We start from the raw sequence: 16,292 nt of genomic DNA on the forward strand, positions 1-16,292 counted from the left end.
ATATTTAAAGAAAAATATTAAATATGGGTGGGTGGTGGGGTGGGAGCGGGGAAAGGGTATAAGATTAAAGGGACACACAGCTCCTTCAGAGAACAGGCACACGCAATGAATAATAATTATAATTCTTGCATTTGACATAGCGCCATATCATGCTGTTGAGACATTGCAAAGAATATACTGTAAAATTAATTGTATATTTTATGGGCGAAACATGGCAGCCAATTGCGCACAGCAGAGTCCCATAAACAGTCGTGGGGGGATTATTATCCCCGGAAAGCCATCTGCCAATCGACTAATAACCGGGTTCCTACTTACTGCTAGGTAAACAGAGGTTTTTTAAAAGAAAACTATTTTGGTGCTGTAACAATTCTGCCCTTGTATAAGTTCTCTCAGTACTTGTGTGTAAGAGAGGTGATCTCATGGTGGAGTTTAATTTGGGTTGCAACCTGTAAACAAGAGAGTTTCTCAATCTCCAAAAGGGTGAAATAGGCAGTGATGCTGGGTTAGCTGAGTTATGTGATAGGTTTACAAAGCCTGGACCCTCCTTCTCAGCACCCAGGGGAAGCACAAAATGATCTGGGAAGCCATTCCTTCTTTTTCAGCTCTTAACTACAGGAAAAGCAATCTGGAGGCAGAGCTCTGAAGCAGCTGAAAGGAGAATAACTGTAAGTGCATTGCTCCTTTTCCTCTCCTAGACCTCTCTTCTTCTTAATCCATGTGTGTGTGTGAGAGAGATGCTGCATTAACCAGGTCACCTTAAGCCAAACTCCATACAGCATTGGTTTCAATGGAGATTCAGGGCTTTTCTGTTAAAGGTTCCCTGTTCATTTTGAAGTGGGACAGGGAGGGTTTTGCTCTGACAAGATGAACTCCCTGCATTCACTCCTGCTTGCAGACATCAATATGAGGTTCATTGACTATAAATTATCTATAAATAAACCAAACCTTACAGTGTCAGCTGCAGAAACTTGAGCCACAGCACAACCTGAGATGCTTAGCGCTAATGCTTTTCTCTCCATAAATGCTCCTAATTGTCAGCTACTCAAGAAAGTCTTTACATCATAAGGAAAGGAACCTATATGCTTTCGAGAAACACAATGGATTTGTTTGTAGGTTAACTCCCCACCTATTCTGGAGATTCCCTTTGCAATTTATGCTTGAACCTGATAAATAATGAGAATAATATTAATAATAATCCTTGGTGTTTGGTATAATAATAATCCTTGTATTTGATAGAGCAATTTATCACACTATCGAGACCTCTCAAAGCAATTCTTAGGGTATACTGGAAAGTCACTGTGTTTTGAGGCCAAAATATACTGCTTGATTCAGTGCCTTATTGTGTCGGAAGGATGTCCCAAAGTGCTTCGTAGAACTTACTTTGAAATTAAGTGACTGTGTGTTTGGAGGCAGACGGTAAGGAGTGTAACAATCCACAATTGGGACATTCTCTCCCCCAACCCTGTTGGTAACCAATAACAGATAAATGTCATAGTTTGTGTTAAATTTGAAATTAATTGATTTTAAACTACATTTAAAAACAACAAATTGACATTTTTTTTTCTTGTTAGAGCAAAGTGTAGCCTTGCAAACGACACACAAATTACTCACTGCATTGTTCTTGTAATTTGTCTATTGGAATGAGTTAAACCGAGGTCCCACCTGCCTGTTCAGGTGGATGTTAAAGATCTTGTGACACTATTTGAAACGAGAAGTGAGTTTTTCCTGGTGTCCTGACTTCCTGATAAAATTGCTCATTTACTTCATAGCTGTGCCTTGTGCAAATTAACTTCTGCGTTTGCCTAGATTAGTAAATCCTGTAAAGTGTTTTGAGACATGATAAGGTGCTCTATCAAATCAGCTGTTATATAATTTCCTTGCACATAATTGCATAGAGTCAGAGAATAGATTCCCGGCAGGGCAAAACCTTGGGCAAGTTTCCTTACTCCACACGCCTAATAATAATCCCTCAAGAAAAAAACAATAATAAAATTGGTCACTTCAATCCACGATTGTTTGTGGGACACTGCTGTGCGCACTTGGCTGCCGATTTAGCCCACAAAATATATACAGTCAATTCACTTTAACAACAACGACGAAAACTTGAACTTTACAGCATAACGTGTGAAGCCCTTTGAAACGTCTCGGAAGACGTGAAAAGCGCTATAATCAAATGCAAGGATTATCATTAATAGTAGCATGTTTTGCCCACAAATGCACACAGTCAATCCACTTTACAATATATACTTGATAAGGCGCTGTATCAAAGACGAGGATTATTATTATTATTTTGCGGTTGCTGCTGTGGTTGAAATTTAACCTCCAGTAGAGGGCTGGCAGCAGGACCCGGTGAAGGAGGGTGAGCAGAAGCATCAGGGGGGGTGGCTTCCATGACAAGCACCAAATGCTGGGCTGCCTTTACAATCACTGAATGGGTGAGCAAGTAACGGTGATGCAAGAGGCGGAAGTCAGAGGAGGCGGGAGCTTTGACAGGTCTGTATTGTGGCTGGATGCAGACAGCAGAGGCTAACACTGTAGTAGAGCGAAGGAGGAGAGAGTGTCCTGGTCCTGGTGTAAGGTGCTGGAACCCTGGAGTCAGCAGTTGTCTGTCTGTTACTGTATCAGCTGATGATCACAGCTGACTGAGTGAGTGCACGCGTCAGACACAACCTGTGCCGAAATTGCATCAGTCAATTTGCAAAGGGATCCTCATTGCTTTTTCATCGCTTCTCGTCCGGCAAGAAAACACAAGGGTAAACAGCTTTCGTTTACAGCGTTTAAATTGGCTGCACAGATGATAGTGATGATAATAATCCTTGCATTTGATACAGTGCCTCATCACGTCGTTGAGTCCTCCCAAATCGCCTTCACAGGATATACTGTAAAGTGGATTGACTGTATTTTTGTGGGTGAAAATTGGCTGCCGCGTTTCGCCCACAAATATACGGTCAATTTACTTTACAGCGTATTCTGTGAAGCGCTTCGAGATGTCTAGAAGATGCGAAAAGCGCTCTATCAAATGCAAGGATTATTATAAATGATATAAAGGAGCTTTGTGATTTGGAAGTTAGTCATTTTAAGGTGCGTTGTTAGTGAGGGTTAGCAAAGAAAGTTTTTAGATTGGGATTGTTTCATCTGATTGGGAACTTTGAGGTGGGGGGGGGAGAAGAGGAAGGAAGGATGTAATACTTCTAAAGCAGAAATCTCTTACTTTGAAAACCAAGGTTAAAGTCTGCCAGGTTAATCATTGAGGCAAGTTTGCTTTTTATACTGCAAACATTTGCTTCGTAATTCTCCAGGGTCAGACTTGCTCTTTAAGGGGTTTGTTTTGCTCCCTTTTTGCCCCCAACCCATACATATTTGTGGAGTCCTGTAGCTCAGTGGTTAATAGTGATAAGATGCTATATCAAAGGTTATAATGACTGTCCTTTCTACTTCTGGTTCAACATCTTCTTTGTTGTAAACAACAGGTAAGTCCTGTAGCTCAGTGGTTAGAGCACTCGCTTTGCAAGCGAGAGACCTAAGTTCAATTCCAGGCAGAGGGCAAAACCTTGGGCAAGTTTCCTTACTCCACATCCCTAATAATAATCCCTCCAAAACCAAAAACAATATTAAATTGGTCATTTTCAATCTACGACTGTTTGTGGGACATTGCTGTGCGCAATTGGCTGCCGCGTTCTCCCACAAATATACAGTCAATTCACTTTACAGTGTGTTCTGTGAAGCGCTTTGGGACGTCCTCCCGACGTGAAAAGCGCTATATCAAATGCAAGGATTATTATTATATTTAGCGGGAGGGGCTAAACGCCAAAATCTCTGCAATTAAGTCATTTGTTCCTAGTGTTTCCCTCCTGGTGGGAAGATATCGGGGCCTCTATGCCTTCCCACTATTGGTAAGCTTCTTGCTGCTTGTTTAGCTCGGATGATCCGACCTATTAGGCCTTTGACTGCAGGGTTAACAGGAGCTGAGTGGGCAGAATCTGATTCCACAAGTTAGCCATTTTAGCTTTCTAATGCTAAAATTGCCCGATTTTCAAGTCACCGTCAGTGTTGCTTCTGCTTTGCACGTTTGACACTAACAGATGAACGAGAGTTAATTAGATGAGGAAGAAATAGTTAAATGGAAGAAAAGCAATTACAACACAGTTGCACTCTAGACATCATTCACTGTGCTTGTGTGCAGCCAGCCCGCTGACTTCCAGGAGTGGAGTCCTGTAGCTCAGTGGTTAGAGCACTCGCTTTGCAAGCGAGAGACCTGAGTTCAATTCCAGGCAGAGGGCGAAACCTTGGGCAAGTTTCCTTACTCCACACAGAGCCTAATAATAATCCCTCCAAAACCAAAAACAATAATAAATTGGTCATTTTCAATCTACGACTGTTTGTGGGACATTGCTGTGCGCAATTGGCTGCCGCGTTCGCCCACAAATATACAGTCAATTCACTTTACAGTGTGTTCTGTGAAGCGCTTTGGGACGTCCTCCCAACGTGAAAAGCGCTATATCAAATGCAAGGATTATTATTATTATTATTCTAGTTGCGATGGCCAGCCGTAGGCCTGAGATGGCACAGTTCTCGGTCATTAAATTGCCACCAACATCACTTCCTGTGCCCGATTCTCAAGATACCGTCAATATTGCTTCTGCTTTGCATGTGGGTGGAACGCAGAAAGTATGACAGAGATGAGACATTTGCTACGTTAAATCCAAAGACGTTAATTGCTAAATTGTAGACAACCCAAACTCCGTTAGGCCATGTGTGTCCTGCCCATACAGATGTCAGTCCAGCCGGTGAGCAATGAGAAGAAAGGTGTTTGAGGATGCTGGCAAACTACCGTGTTTTCTTCCTTTATCGTAGGAAGGGGAGAAGGACATCCTGCCCATTAAGCCTGTTCGCACACCTGAGGTCTTGTTACCTAGTTTGCTGTCTCTCACTGCCTTCACAGAATTGGACTGTGGTGCACAAATTCAGACAGTGAACCCATCTTCATTAGTAGGCTTTGCACACATACTACGTGGAGGCCTGTAGCTTAGTGGTTAGAGCACTTGCCTCGCATCCGAGAGGACCTGGTTTGATTCCTGGGCAGGGAGAAACGTTGGGCAAGTTTCCTTACTCCACACGCCTCTGTTTACCTACCAGTAAGTAGAAACACAGTTGTTAGTTGATTGGCGGATCACTTTTCTGGGGGTAATAATCCTTTAAAAAAAATTATTTGGTCACTCAATCCGCGACTGCGTGTTGCAGGCAATTGGCCACAAAATATACAGTCAATTAACTTACTGTATATTCTGTGATGCGCTTTGAGTCGTCTCGAATACGTGATATGGCACTAAATCAATTGCAAGGATTATTATTATTATAGTTGGCTTGGGAGGTTTTGAAATTATGGGAATATCCACAAATGACAATCCACAAAATGACATTTCTTTTTCTGTTGGATTTGGGAATGTAGTTACAGGAGTAGACAGTTCGTCTCATTGAGGATGATCTGTCATTTTCTTAGATTATTTTTGATCTGTAACTCAGGACTTTTTCTCCATGCCCACTGATACCCTTACTAGCCCAAGTATTTAACCACTTCTCTTAAACATTGACTATCTTTTGCAGAAGTGAATTCTATAATTCCATGACTCTTTGAGTAAAGAGAGCCAGACAGACATTCTCTGTGGAGATTTTTCTTCTTGGCGTTTCTCTCACTCTTCTCTCTTCTCCCTATTTCCTCTGATCACCTAAGTTCGGCGAAACCATTGGAACACAACTGTGATGAACTTCAGAAATGTACATTGATCCTGGAAAATGTACTCTCAGAAGAACAGGAGGAAAAGGACAACAATTTGTCCTTGTATAGTGTTTGTTTACATAGTTACACATCTCAAAATACTTCAATGGGACTGAGTCAGTATAGAGTTGATAATAATATAATAATCCTTGCATTCGGTATAACCTTTCATGTCAGGAGTACATCTCAACGTGTTTCACACGATGTACTGTGAAGTGGAGTGCCCAATTGCACAGGTTTTATTTTAGGAGATTGTTCACCAGGACAATGGGAGAAATGCCCTTCTCTTTTTGAGTAGTGCCATGGCATTTTTAACATCGACCTCCCAGAGTCTTGACCAACAATCCTCCAAATAAAATTGGCCACTCACTCCGTGGCTGTTTGTGGGGTACAGTTTCAAAGTGCTTCAGAAGATTTCAGGTAAAGTGCAGAGACTGTATTTTGGAGTTAAATGTTGACAACTGCGGCAGCCAAGTTGGGCACTGCAGTGCTCCACACACAGCCATGAGTGAATGACTGATTTTATCTGGCGAATCACTGCAGGAAGTTTGGTGTTAAAATTTCGAAATGCTACAAATCTGGGTGGGTGGGGGTGTTGGTACTAAAGAAGATTGCAGGAAGCCACACATGGTCTTGCGGACATGGGCAGATATTGAAATTTGGAAGAAAGACGGATGACTGTAGAAGTCAAACACTGCTCATTCCATTCTCCCAACCTTTTGCCTGTAGTGGATAAATTGCCCCCACTCAGAGCACAGAAGCTGATTATGTAACATTGATTCCTGGTACGTTATCTGCTTTTGCAAATCATTATCTTATGAACTTAGTTGCACAAAACGGCCAAAGTTCCTTTAGTTTCTATTCTAAATACATTATTTCTTAAAACAAAAGAATGAATTCCATGTGGCTATCTTTTGAGTTTCTTTCCTCCAAAGATCTTTCAGCCTTCTCTTGAAGACGAATGTTTAAGTATATTAAGAATGATCTGCTTATTCTTGGATAATTCAGTGGTAATCTAACCTTTGTATCTTTGTGTTTAAATAACGCTGTTATTCTTTGGGCAGTGTTCACTGTAATGTGACATAGGCCAAGGGCAGTGCGTCTTCTTATTAGCATTGCCGTCAAAGGGAGTGATCTGTTTAGACACCAATCACAGCTATGACTGTATGTTTGCTGTAGTAGAAATTGCAGTTTTTTTGAAAGAAGAATAATAGTAATAATAATCCTTGCATTTGATATAGCACCTTATCACATTGTTCAGACATCTCAAAGCGCTTCACAGAATATAGTGCAAAGTGGATTGACTATGCATTTTGTGGGAGAAACACAACAGATTTTTTTAGGGATTATTACCCCCAGAAAGCTATCCGCCAATTAACTAACAACCACCTTCCTACTCGCTACTAGATAAACAGCCTTGTGGATTAAGGAAACTTGGCTAAGGTTTCACCCTGCTGTGGAATCGAACCTTGGTCTTCACGCTTACAAGATGAGCGCGCTAACCACTACACTATAGGACTCCAATGCTACTGGCTAGAGGAAATATAAATTTGCTGTAAACTCTGTGATAGAAATGTTGGGTAATCCAACTTCCACCAGCATTAGGAACCTGTTGAGAGTTGAGTGTGGGTTTGATTTGAGGCTGTGCTCCAGACCAACTCTCCTAAATTCATATTAGCTTTTCAGGAGCCAACATGTTAAAATATTCATTGGGAACTTGTAGACTGTTAACACCTCTTCCTCCTTGGATGAATTAGGGACGTATATATAATTATACCACCTTATCATGTCGTCGAGACATCTCAAAGGCTGTAAGTGGTTTGCTATAGTGTAGTGACTATTTTGTAGGCGATTTTCTTAGGGATAGTGATCGGGTTTTAAATGAGCAGTGTCTTAAACTGTAATAATATTCATTTTTGTTTTCCATGGTATTGCTCCAAAATTGGAGTTGTGGATTGTGGAAATAATCTGATTATTATAGACCATCAAGATGTCCTTAGAAAACTGCCCGAAACCAGCTGTGCAAGCCGTCATCGATCTCACTGCGGGGGCAGCAGGTAATTGTATATTCTTTCTCTTAAATTTTCATGCAGGGCAGGTTGATGAATGCTTAAAAGTCTCCAAACTAGGCTGAGAGCTCCACTAATGTATAATAATTAATATAATAATAATAATGATCCTTGGTTTTGATATAGCTCTTTTCACGTCTTCTAGACATCTCAAAGCGCTTCACAGTATATACTCTGCAGTGAATTGACTGTACATTTGTACCTACGCATGGAAATTTCCCCTGTGTCTGGAATGGAATGCTTAGAGGGACACATCCTGCTTATCTGGTTCCGAAGAGTATTAGGCTCACATTGGCAAGAGCCAAAGCTTTGGGATCCCAGAGTATGCATTGGGGAAACTGCTGGAGTTCAACCAGCTAAAACTGTATAGCTTGTCATTGAGAGTTCTGCCTATCAAGCTTCCTGCTGCTGCTTGTCTGCCTCGGACCTATTTGTTAGCACTTTAGTTGCAGGGTTAACAAACTGTGTGGGAAGAATCACTGCTCCCAGTGAGACACTATTCTGTGAGAAGGATGCTATTTAAATGCAGTTTCTTCTTGTTTCTATCCCCCTCTCTGACTCTTCTATCTTGGAGTTGGTAGTGTGAGTCTTGTTCTTATCCTTGTGTTCGTCTCTCTCTGTAATTCGCAGGAGGCACGGCTTGTGTTTACACCGGGCAACCCTTTGACACTGTGAAAGTGAAGATGCAGACATTCCCTAATTTATACAAAAATGTAGTGGACTGTGTTCTAAAGACGTACAAGGAATCTGGCGTTGGGGGTTTCTACCGAGGGACTACGCCTGCCCTGATGGCCCACATATCAGAAAATGCTGTGCTGTTCCTGTCTTATGGTTTTTGCCAGAGAATTGTGAGAAAGCTTTCTGGAATGGACAACCAAAGTGAGCTCAGGTGAGTGAAATACTCATGTTTGTTTGTTGACTTTCATAAAATCTTTCTTGCTTCCAATTTTGGGTTCGATCAAATAAGCTAACCCAGATATAAAGATTTCCACGCAGAATATCAAATATCTCTGCCACTGTCAAACGATCCAAAATGCTGCCCCGTGTGACGAGCACGACATAAATGTTGTTTTTGTATCTGACAGTGTCCTATCAGCTTGACTCAGTTAGTAGCACTCTTGCCTCTGGGGCAGAAGTTGTGGGTTCAAGCCCCACGTCAGGACTTGAACTCATTGTCAAAATTGACGCTCCAGTAGAGCGCTGGGAATGTGTTCCTTTGTCAGAGATGCTGTCCTTCAGATGAGATGTTAAACCAAGGTCCTGAATGGCTGAATGGCCTCCTTCTGTTTGTAGGATAATAATCCTTGCGTTTGATATTGTGCATTATGATGTCTTTGAGACGTCTTATACTGTAAAGTATAGTGACTGTATATTTTGTGTCTATGATTCTACGAGTGCATGTGGTTGGCGAGAAGTTCTCATTCCAAAAAAATCTCTCATAAGTATAATAACACTTGCATTTGATATAGCGCCTGATCACGTCTTCGAGATATCTGAAAGAGCTTCACAGAGTATACTGTAAAGTGAATTGACTGTACATTTTGTGGGTGAATTTTTTCCAGTTGCCGAAGCCTTGTAACAAACTATCTGTGTGTCTGTTTCAGTGATATACAGAAAGCAGCTTCAGGGTCGTTTGCATCAGTGTTTGCTTCATTAGCCATTTGCCCAACAGAACTTGTGAAGTGTCGTCTCCAAGCAATGCATGAAATGACCACATCTGGAAAGCTAAAGCCAGGGCATCCTAGGTACGTGTACTTTTTTGTTTTACGCAAAGCATTTGTTGAACGGAGAAGAAAAATGAGGGAAAGTTAGAAGAGATATCTTTTTATGTTGAAGCGGAATTCCTTAGCAATCACAAGTTCCACCTCTGCAACGTTGCCCGGCTCTGCCACTGTCTCTCACCGCAGGCCGCCGAGACTCTCATCACATCCAGGCTCGATTACGCAAACTTCCTGCTTGATGTCCTCTCCAACTCCTGCCTCCATAGGCTGCAGATCATCCAGAACTCTGCAGCTTGTGTCTTCTCCTGCACCAGGCTCTGCGACCCTATCACCCCCATCCTCGCCTGGATCCTGGTCCTCACCTTAAAGCCCTCCATGGCCTTGCTCCTCACTACAGGAGTGACCTTCTATCTACCAACCTGTCCACTCCCTCCACTCAGTGGGCTCCGGCCTGCTTCATGTTCCCGCCTTGCCTGTCCCATCATTGGCGGGCGGGCCTTCAACCTCTCTGCCCGCACCTTCTGGAACTCCATCCCACAGTCCCTCTGTTTCGCCCCCTCCCTTGCTTCCTTCAAGACCTGTTTCAAGACTCTTCTTCGACCGTTCCTTTGGTCACCCTTCTACCCTTATCCTCCCTGCCCTCCATCCTGCCTGATCCCAACCACCAGCTTGGGTGCGTATCCCTGACTGTCCAGCTCCTTGGGATGTCTTCCTGACGTGAAAGGTGGTGGTTGTTGTTCTGTTGAAGCTAAGTCCATCACAGCATTTGAAGAGGAAAAAAGATCAAGGTCCATCCAATTTGTCTTCCACTATTCTGGCAGTCGCATGTACATGTCATGTCCCAAACAATATATTGTATAAATGTAAATTACTTTTAGGAATCGTTTTGGAGTCCAATAGACTTCTTGTCTAGGCTCAGGTTATAATCAAGGGCCGCTTGGGCCATAACACAGCCTGAACAGTTGGTTTCTGAAAAGGAGACAGTTAAGTCAGGCTGCAATTAATGGGGAAAAGGGCAACTCGATTATGTTGGTTTTCAATTGATCTCCTTTGTGTTTACAGTACAGCTTGGGCGGTGATCAAAGACATTTTACGAACAGATGGTCCACTTGGCATGTATAGAGGATTATCCAGCACTTTGTTGAGGGAAATGCCTGGATATTTTTTCTTCTTCGGTGGCTATGAATTTGGTCGCACCCTCTTTACTTCTGGGAACAAGTCCAAAGATGATCTCGGTAAGTCACTATTATAATAATATAATAATGTTGCATTTGATTTAGCTCCTTTTTGTCAGAAGGATGTCTCAAAGCGCTTCACAGGATATACTGTAAAGTGTAGTGATTTTTGTAGGTGAACGCAGCAACCAATTTGCACATTGTCCCACAAAAAGCCAAGAAATGAATGACTGATTTTATTTGGTGATGGTGAGGGGCCATTGTTGACCAGAATGCTGGGAAAATTGATCATTCATTTCATGGCAGTTTGTGGGACATTGCTGTGCGCAAATTGGTTGGCATGTTTGTCTACAAAAACAAGTCACTGCTCTTTGCAATATATCCTGTGAAGTGCTTTAGGGCCTGCTCTCGAAGTGAAAGGCACTAAACTAAACGGAAGTATTTATATAGTCAAAAACTTAAAACCATGGCATGTGGTTCTAACACCTAATGAATGGCTATTGTTTGCATTATTGTACAGACTTCAAGAATTTTGATGCAGCATCAGTAATTCTTATTTCAATGATTTTTTTAGGCTCTCCAAACATCCACTGCCCCTTGAAACCAATGAGATTGATGGAGAATTTGTCCTGAGGCCTTTGGCACTCTGTACCCTGGTGCTAACACGAGCATCCAGGGGTGACTCACCTGAAACCTTGCCTCTCCCTTTAAGGAAATAAATACCTTCTTTAGTTGGTCAGTCGCCTCTGCTAGGTCAGCCAATGATCAGTATATGGGGAATCAGACTATTGTTGCCCTGGCCCTCTGTAATCCACCAGATGCACAAGTTACAGTACAGGGTGTGGAACATCATTATGACGCAGACTCACTTAATTTGCACTTGCACCGTGAATCTCAATCACTGCCCAGGGGTACAGCTAGCCCACTCACTTCCCAACCACCAACTTCTGGAATATTAGGTTACCTCTAATGTCACTTCCTGCTTTGTGCATGTACAGAAAACGAGTAACAGTGGTGATGGCCCCATGAACCGAAAGTCAGACNTTTTTTTCACCATGCGGGAACCATCGGATGATTAGGAAGCGCAGTAAAACCAGCCTCACTAAAATGCAAGTTGGGATCTTATGGATCACAAATATGTGTTAGAACAAGTTTACCTTGGGTGTATGCTATTTTGAAAACTGGAAAGACAAGTAGACACAAGATTCCAGATTTTTTGTTACAGTGAACCTGGCATGTATTGTACATGCTTGAATGTTCATATTTAGCTTCACTAAGAGGATGATGATTTTGCTCCTATTATGGAGAAGTGTCAACCTGGCTCAGTTGGTGGCACTCTTGTCTCTGAGTCAGAAGCTTGTGGGTTCAAGCCCTATATTGGAACTCGAATGCAATGCTGGGAGTATAATGCGTTGTTGTAGGTGCCGTCCTTCAGATGAGACCTTCAACTGAGGTCCCACCAGCTGGACGTTAAACATCCCATGGCACTGTTTGAAAACAATAGGGAGTTTCTCCCAGTGTCCTGGCCAAAGTCCCCCAAATAAAAATTGGTCACTCATCCCATGGCTGTTTGTGGGACATTGCTGTGCGCAGGGCATTTTGGTTGCTGCATTCGCCAACAGAATATTGGCAAATATGCTGTGGAGTCCTGAAACTCAGTGGTTAGAGCACTCGCCTCACAAGCGAGTGGGTTCTATTCCTGGCAAGGCAGAATGTTGGGCAAGTTTCCTTACTCCACACGTCTCTGCTTACCTAGCAATAAGTAGGAACCTGGTTGTTAGTCGATTGGCGGATCACTTTCTGGGGATAATAATCCCTCCACACGATTTGTGGGACACTGCTGAGCGCAATTGGCTGCCATGTTTCGCCCACAAATATACAGTCAATTCACTTTATAGTATATTCTGTGAAGCTCTTTGAGACGTCTAGAAGAAGTGAAAAGTGTATATCAAATAGTTATTATTAAATTATAATAAATAGTCATTACACTGCACAGTAAATCCTGTGAAGTCCTTTGAGACATCCTTGTGACGTGAAAGGCGCTATACCAAATGCAAGGATTATTTATCATTAAAAAGACTCGCTGATTAAAAATGTTAAAATATTTGGAATATGAAGAGACCAAAGATTGACTTGTTTGCTTCTGTATAACAAACTATATTTGCTCACTGTGTTTGTAAAGGCCCTTTACCCCTGATGTTGAGCGGTGGTTTTGGAGGAGCTTGCTTGTGGATTGCTGTATATCCAATCGACTGTGTGAAGTCTCGCATCCAGGTCCTCTCGATGGCAGGCGAAAATGCTGGTTTCTTTAATACTTTCCGACATATACTTAAGAATGAAGGTGAGGACAAACTTTAGAGACAAATAACTTCCCCTAAGCTTGGATTTGATTTGTATACATTGTAATCTATTTCTTTACTCTCCCGCATTGTCTACATACTGATTTTGGAGATATGGGGAATAACAACAACACATTTGATATAGCACCTTATTATGTCATTGAGACATCTCAGCCTTCACAGAATATACTGTAAAGTGAATTGACTGTATATTTTGTGGGCGAAATGATGGAACTGTTTCTTGCACAACTTTCCTTAGCTCACAAACCTGAGATTCCCAATTGCATTCTCCGTTGCATCAGGTTCCAGATTGAAACAAGTGTCTGTAAACACTCCGGGACGTTACCTCGCTTGAAGGGCGCTATATAAATGCAAGTTGTTGTTGTAAAAATCCTTTTGAGTTGCCCAAATGATGCATGTTGCTGTGTTGAAGCTGTCTTGTTAAGATGGGGCAGAATTGTGGAATATTCTTCAATTGTCTTCATTTAAGACTATGTATTCTTGACTTGCTCTGGCCGCCCCCTTTGCTCAGCTAACACAGGCCTGTTGCACATCCCTCTGACCCCTTCTGTACCACCATCAATGGTCGTGCCTTCAGTTACAAAGCCTCTAAAACTCCCAGCCTTAATACCTCCATTTAGCCTCTTCTTTTTGTATCTTTAAATCCCACCTTAAAAACTACTTCTTTGACTGTGCTTATGGTCACTTCCTCCTCCGACCCTGCAACTGTGCAGTGCTCCGAGACACTATCCTGCGAGAAGGCTGCTGTGTAAATGAAAGTTGTTGTTGCTGCCCACTGTCCTTGCCAGCTATGCTCCAGATAAAATTGGCCATGCACTGCATGGCTGTCTGTGGGGATGGTATCTTGCATTAATTGGCTGACACATTCACCTACAAGAACGGTTGCTACACTTTACATTTAATCCAGTGAAGCCCTTCGAGATATTTGGATGACCAGGTGCTATATCAAATACAAAGATTATTATTAATTACAATTTAAAGATGGAATTGGTCTCCAAATTAAGACTCCAATCATTTCCAAACTTAATTCATTTCACAAATTCTGCATATTCGTAAAACTTTAAGACTACGTTCTTTGGATAAAATGTCAGGAATTTAAAGCTTTAAAGTAATTCAATGTTAAAACAGTTTTTGTGATTTTTTTTTTCCCCCTCTTTCTCTCTGTGCCAAACTCATGTCAAAGTAATGTTCAAATTGCTTTGAATCGCTCTGCAACTTGGAGTACAATAATAATTGTCCTGAGCTGGAAGCCAGTGAGTTTATCATGGATTCCTCCCAAGGACGTGCGCTTGAACGGTTGAAAAACCTGTATCCCTGGTGCCAAAACCCAGAGTGCGAAACTAGTAGGCTTGTTCTGAGAGTAAGGAGTTGTAACTTAACTGGTTGGTAGTTGCTCAGAGCAAGTAAGCTCTTGTTTCTTCCCATCTACTCCAACAAAAAGCATCTTTTCCGATTACTGGAATGAATTCCTCCATCCAGCACTTAATTCTCTCCTCCCTCAAGACTGTCCTTCCTTCTGTGGGGGCATGATTCACAGATCAGGCACCTAGTCGGAAAGTGCCTTTGATAATAACCCCCAAAGATCTCTGTCCAAATAATCACAATAATAATCCTTGCATTTGATATAGTGCCTTATATCGCTGAGACCTCTCAGAGGTCTTCACAGAATATACTGTAAATAGACTGTTTATTTTTTATGCAAAACATGGCAGCCAATTGCGCACAGCAGTGTCCCATGAACAGTCATGCGTTGAGTGACCAAATTATTATTTTGGAGGGATTACTACCGCCAGAAAGCGATCCGCCAATTGACCTAACAACTGTGTTCCTACTTACTGCTGGGTAAACCGAGGCTTGTGAGGTAAGAAAACTTGCCTAAGATTTTGCCCAAACCAGGAATCGAACCCAGGTCCTTGAAACTTCACCCCACCCGGGAATTAAACCTGGGTCCTATCACTGGTGAGGCGAGTGCTCCAACCACAAGGTTCTGGGACTCCTAATTATTTGTATGTTATGCAGCAGCTTTATAATTTGACTTTTTGTGCTTTTTTTTTTAGGAATCCGAGCAATATATTCTGGATTAACACCAACAATGTTACGAGCGTTTCCTGCCAATGGTGCTTTATTCTTGGCCTACGAACTTAGTAGAAAAGCCATGATGAAGAAGATGAGTGAGTGAAGCTGGTGGTGTTGCTCTTCTAAAGGTTACAGAGCTGTGTTTACTCCTGGGAGTTCCAGAACATGCTGTAATAGGAAATGTTTCTGAAGGTGGATAATAGGAACACTTGAAGGACTGCGTCTGGCACTTAAAACTGGACACTGAATATTTAATGCTGTACATTCAAACGGCACTGCAAAGGAGTTCTTTGCACTGATTCCCCACCCGCCTGCCTCCCTTTTACTTTAAAGCGGCAGCCACCACGTTAAATGCAATAATAGTTCACCTATTGCGATTGCTGCCAAGACTGATATATTAAAGAAACATTAAAAATCTTTCACGTAATGGATATGAAAAGTTCGGATTTTTTTAAGTAAAATAAAACCTGCCCCAACACATTTCAGGCACCAGTTAATTGGACAGTGAGAAGACTTGATTTTGATTCCCGGGCAGGGAGAAACCTTAGGCAAGTTTCCTTACTCCACACATCTCTGTTTACCTAGCAGGAAGTAGAAACCTGGTTGCTTTCTGGGAGTAATAGTCCCTTAAAAAATATATTAATTTGGTCACTTGATTCACAACTGTTTGGGACACTGCTGTGTGCAATTGACTGCTGTGCTTCAACCACGAAATACAGACACTCCACTTTACAGAATATTCTGTAAAGTGCTTTGAGATGTCTCAACGAGATAAAGGGCTACATCATACGATTAATATTATTAAGTATGGGTGGGGGAGGATTAGAGAAAGTAGTACAGCAGAGGTATTTAATTAAGCTTTCTCTGCAAGCAGCAGTGAAAATTGCCTTCTGCAAAACTGCTGTAATGATAAACATTACAGTGCCCAGAAACAGAAATGTGGAGAGGTCTAGATTGAGAGCATCCATGACCCATTCTGCCTTCCCCCACCTCCGGAAACATAGCTCGGCTCCGCCACTGCCTCACCCTTCAGGTCGCTGAAACCCTCGTTCACGCATGTGTTACATCTAGGCTTGATTATGTCAACTCCCTACTTGTCGGCCTTCCCAACACTT

The 16,292-nt window shown here is 42.2% G+C and overlaps 1 protein-coding gene across 6 annotated transcripts; it reads left to right on the plus strand.

The window, feature by feature from the left end:
• The first annotated feature begins 430 nt into the window (after positions 1-430).
• Positions 431-15,608, plus strand: slc25a15a (solute carrier family 25 member 15a). Of its 6 annotated transcripts, none has more exons than XM_007891221.2 (7): positions 431-665; positions 7,725-7,833; positions 8,476-8,734; positions 9,450-9,590; positions 10,629-10,801; positions 12,924-13,082; positions 15,159-15,608. In XM_007891221.2, exons 2-7 carry the CDS (start codon positions 7,767-7,769, stop codon positions 15,278-15,280), a joined length of 921 nt encoding a protein of 306 aa, XP_007889412.1. In that variant the 5' UTR covers positions 431-665; positions 7,725-7,766; the 3' UTR covers positions 15,281-15,608.
• The last annotated feature ends 684 nt before the right edge of the window (positions 15,609-16,292 follow it).

The sequence above is a fragment of the Callorhinchus milii genome, unplaced genomic scaffold (genome assembly GCF_018977255.1).
Source record: "Callorhinchus milii isolate IMCB2004 unplaced genomic scaffold, IMCB_Cmil_1.0 Scaffold4, whole genome shotgun sequence".
NCBI classification, from domain to species: Eukaryota; Metazoa; Chordata; class Chondrichthyes; order Chimaeriformes; family Callorhinchidae; genus Callorhinchus; species Callorhinchus milii.

Bases quoted from the DNA above. Each gene is read 5' to 3' on its own strand.
- slc25a15a (XM_007891221.2), top strand. From the start codon at position 7,767: ATGTCCTTAGAAAACTGCCCGAAACCAGCTGTGCAAGCCGTCATCGAT. The intron at 8,735-9,449 runs GTGAGTGAAATA...TGTCTGTTTCAG, and splicing joins GACAACCAAAGTGAGCTCAG to TGATATACAGAAAGCAGCTT. The intron at 13,083-15,158 runs GTGAGGACAAAC...TTTTTTTTTTAG, and splicing joins ACATATACTTAAGAATGAAG to GAATCCGAGCAATATATTCT.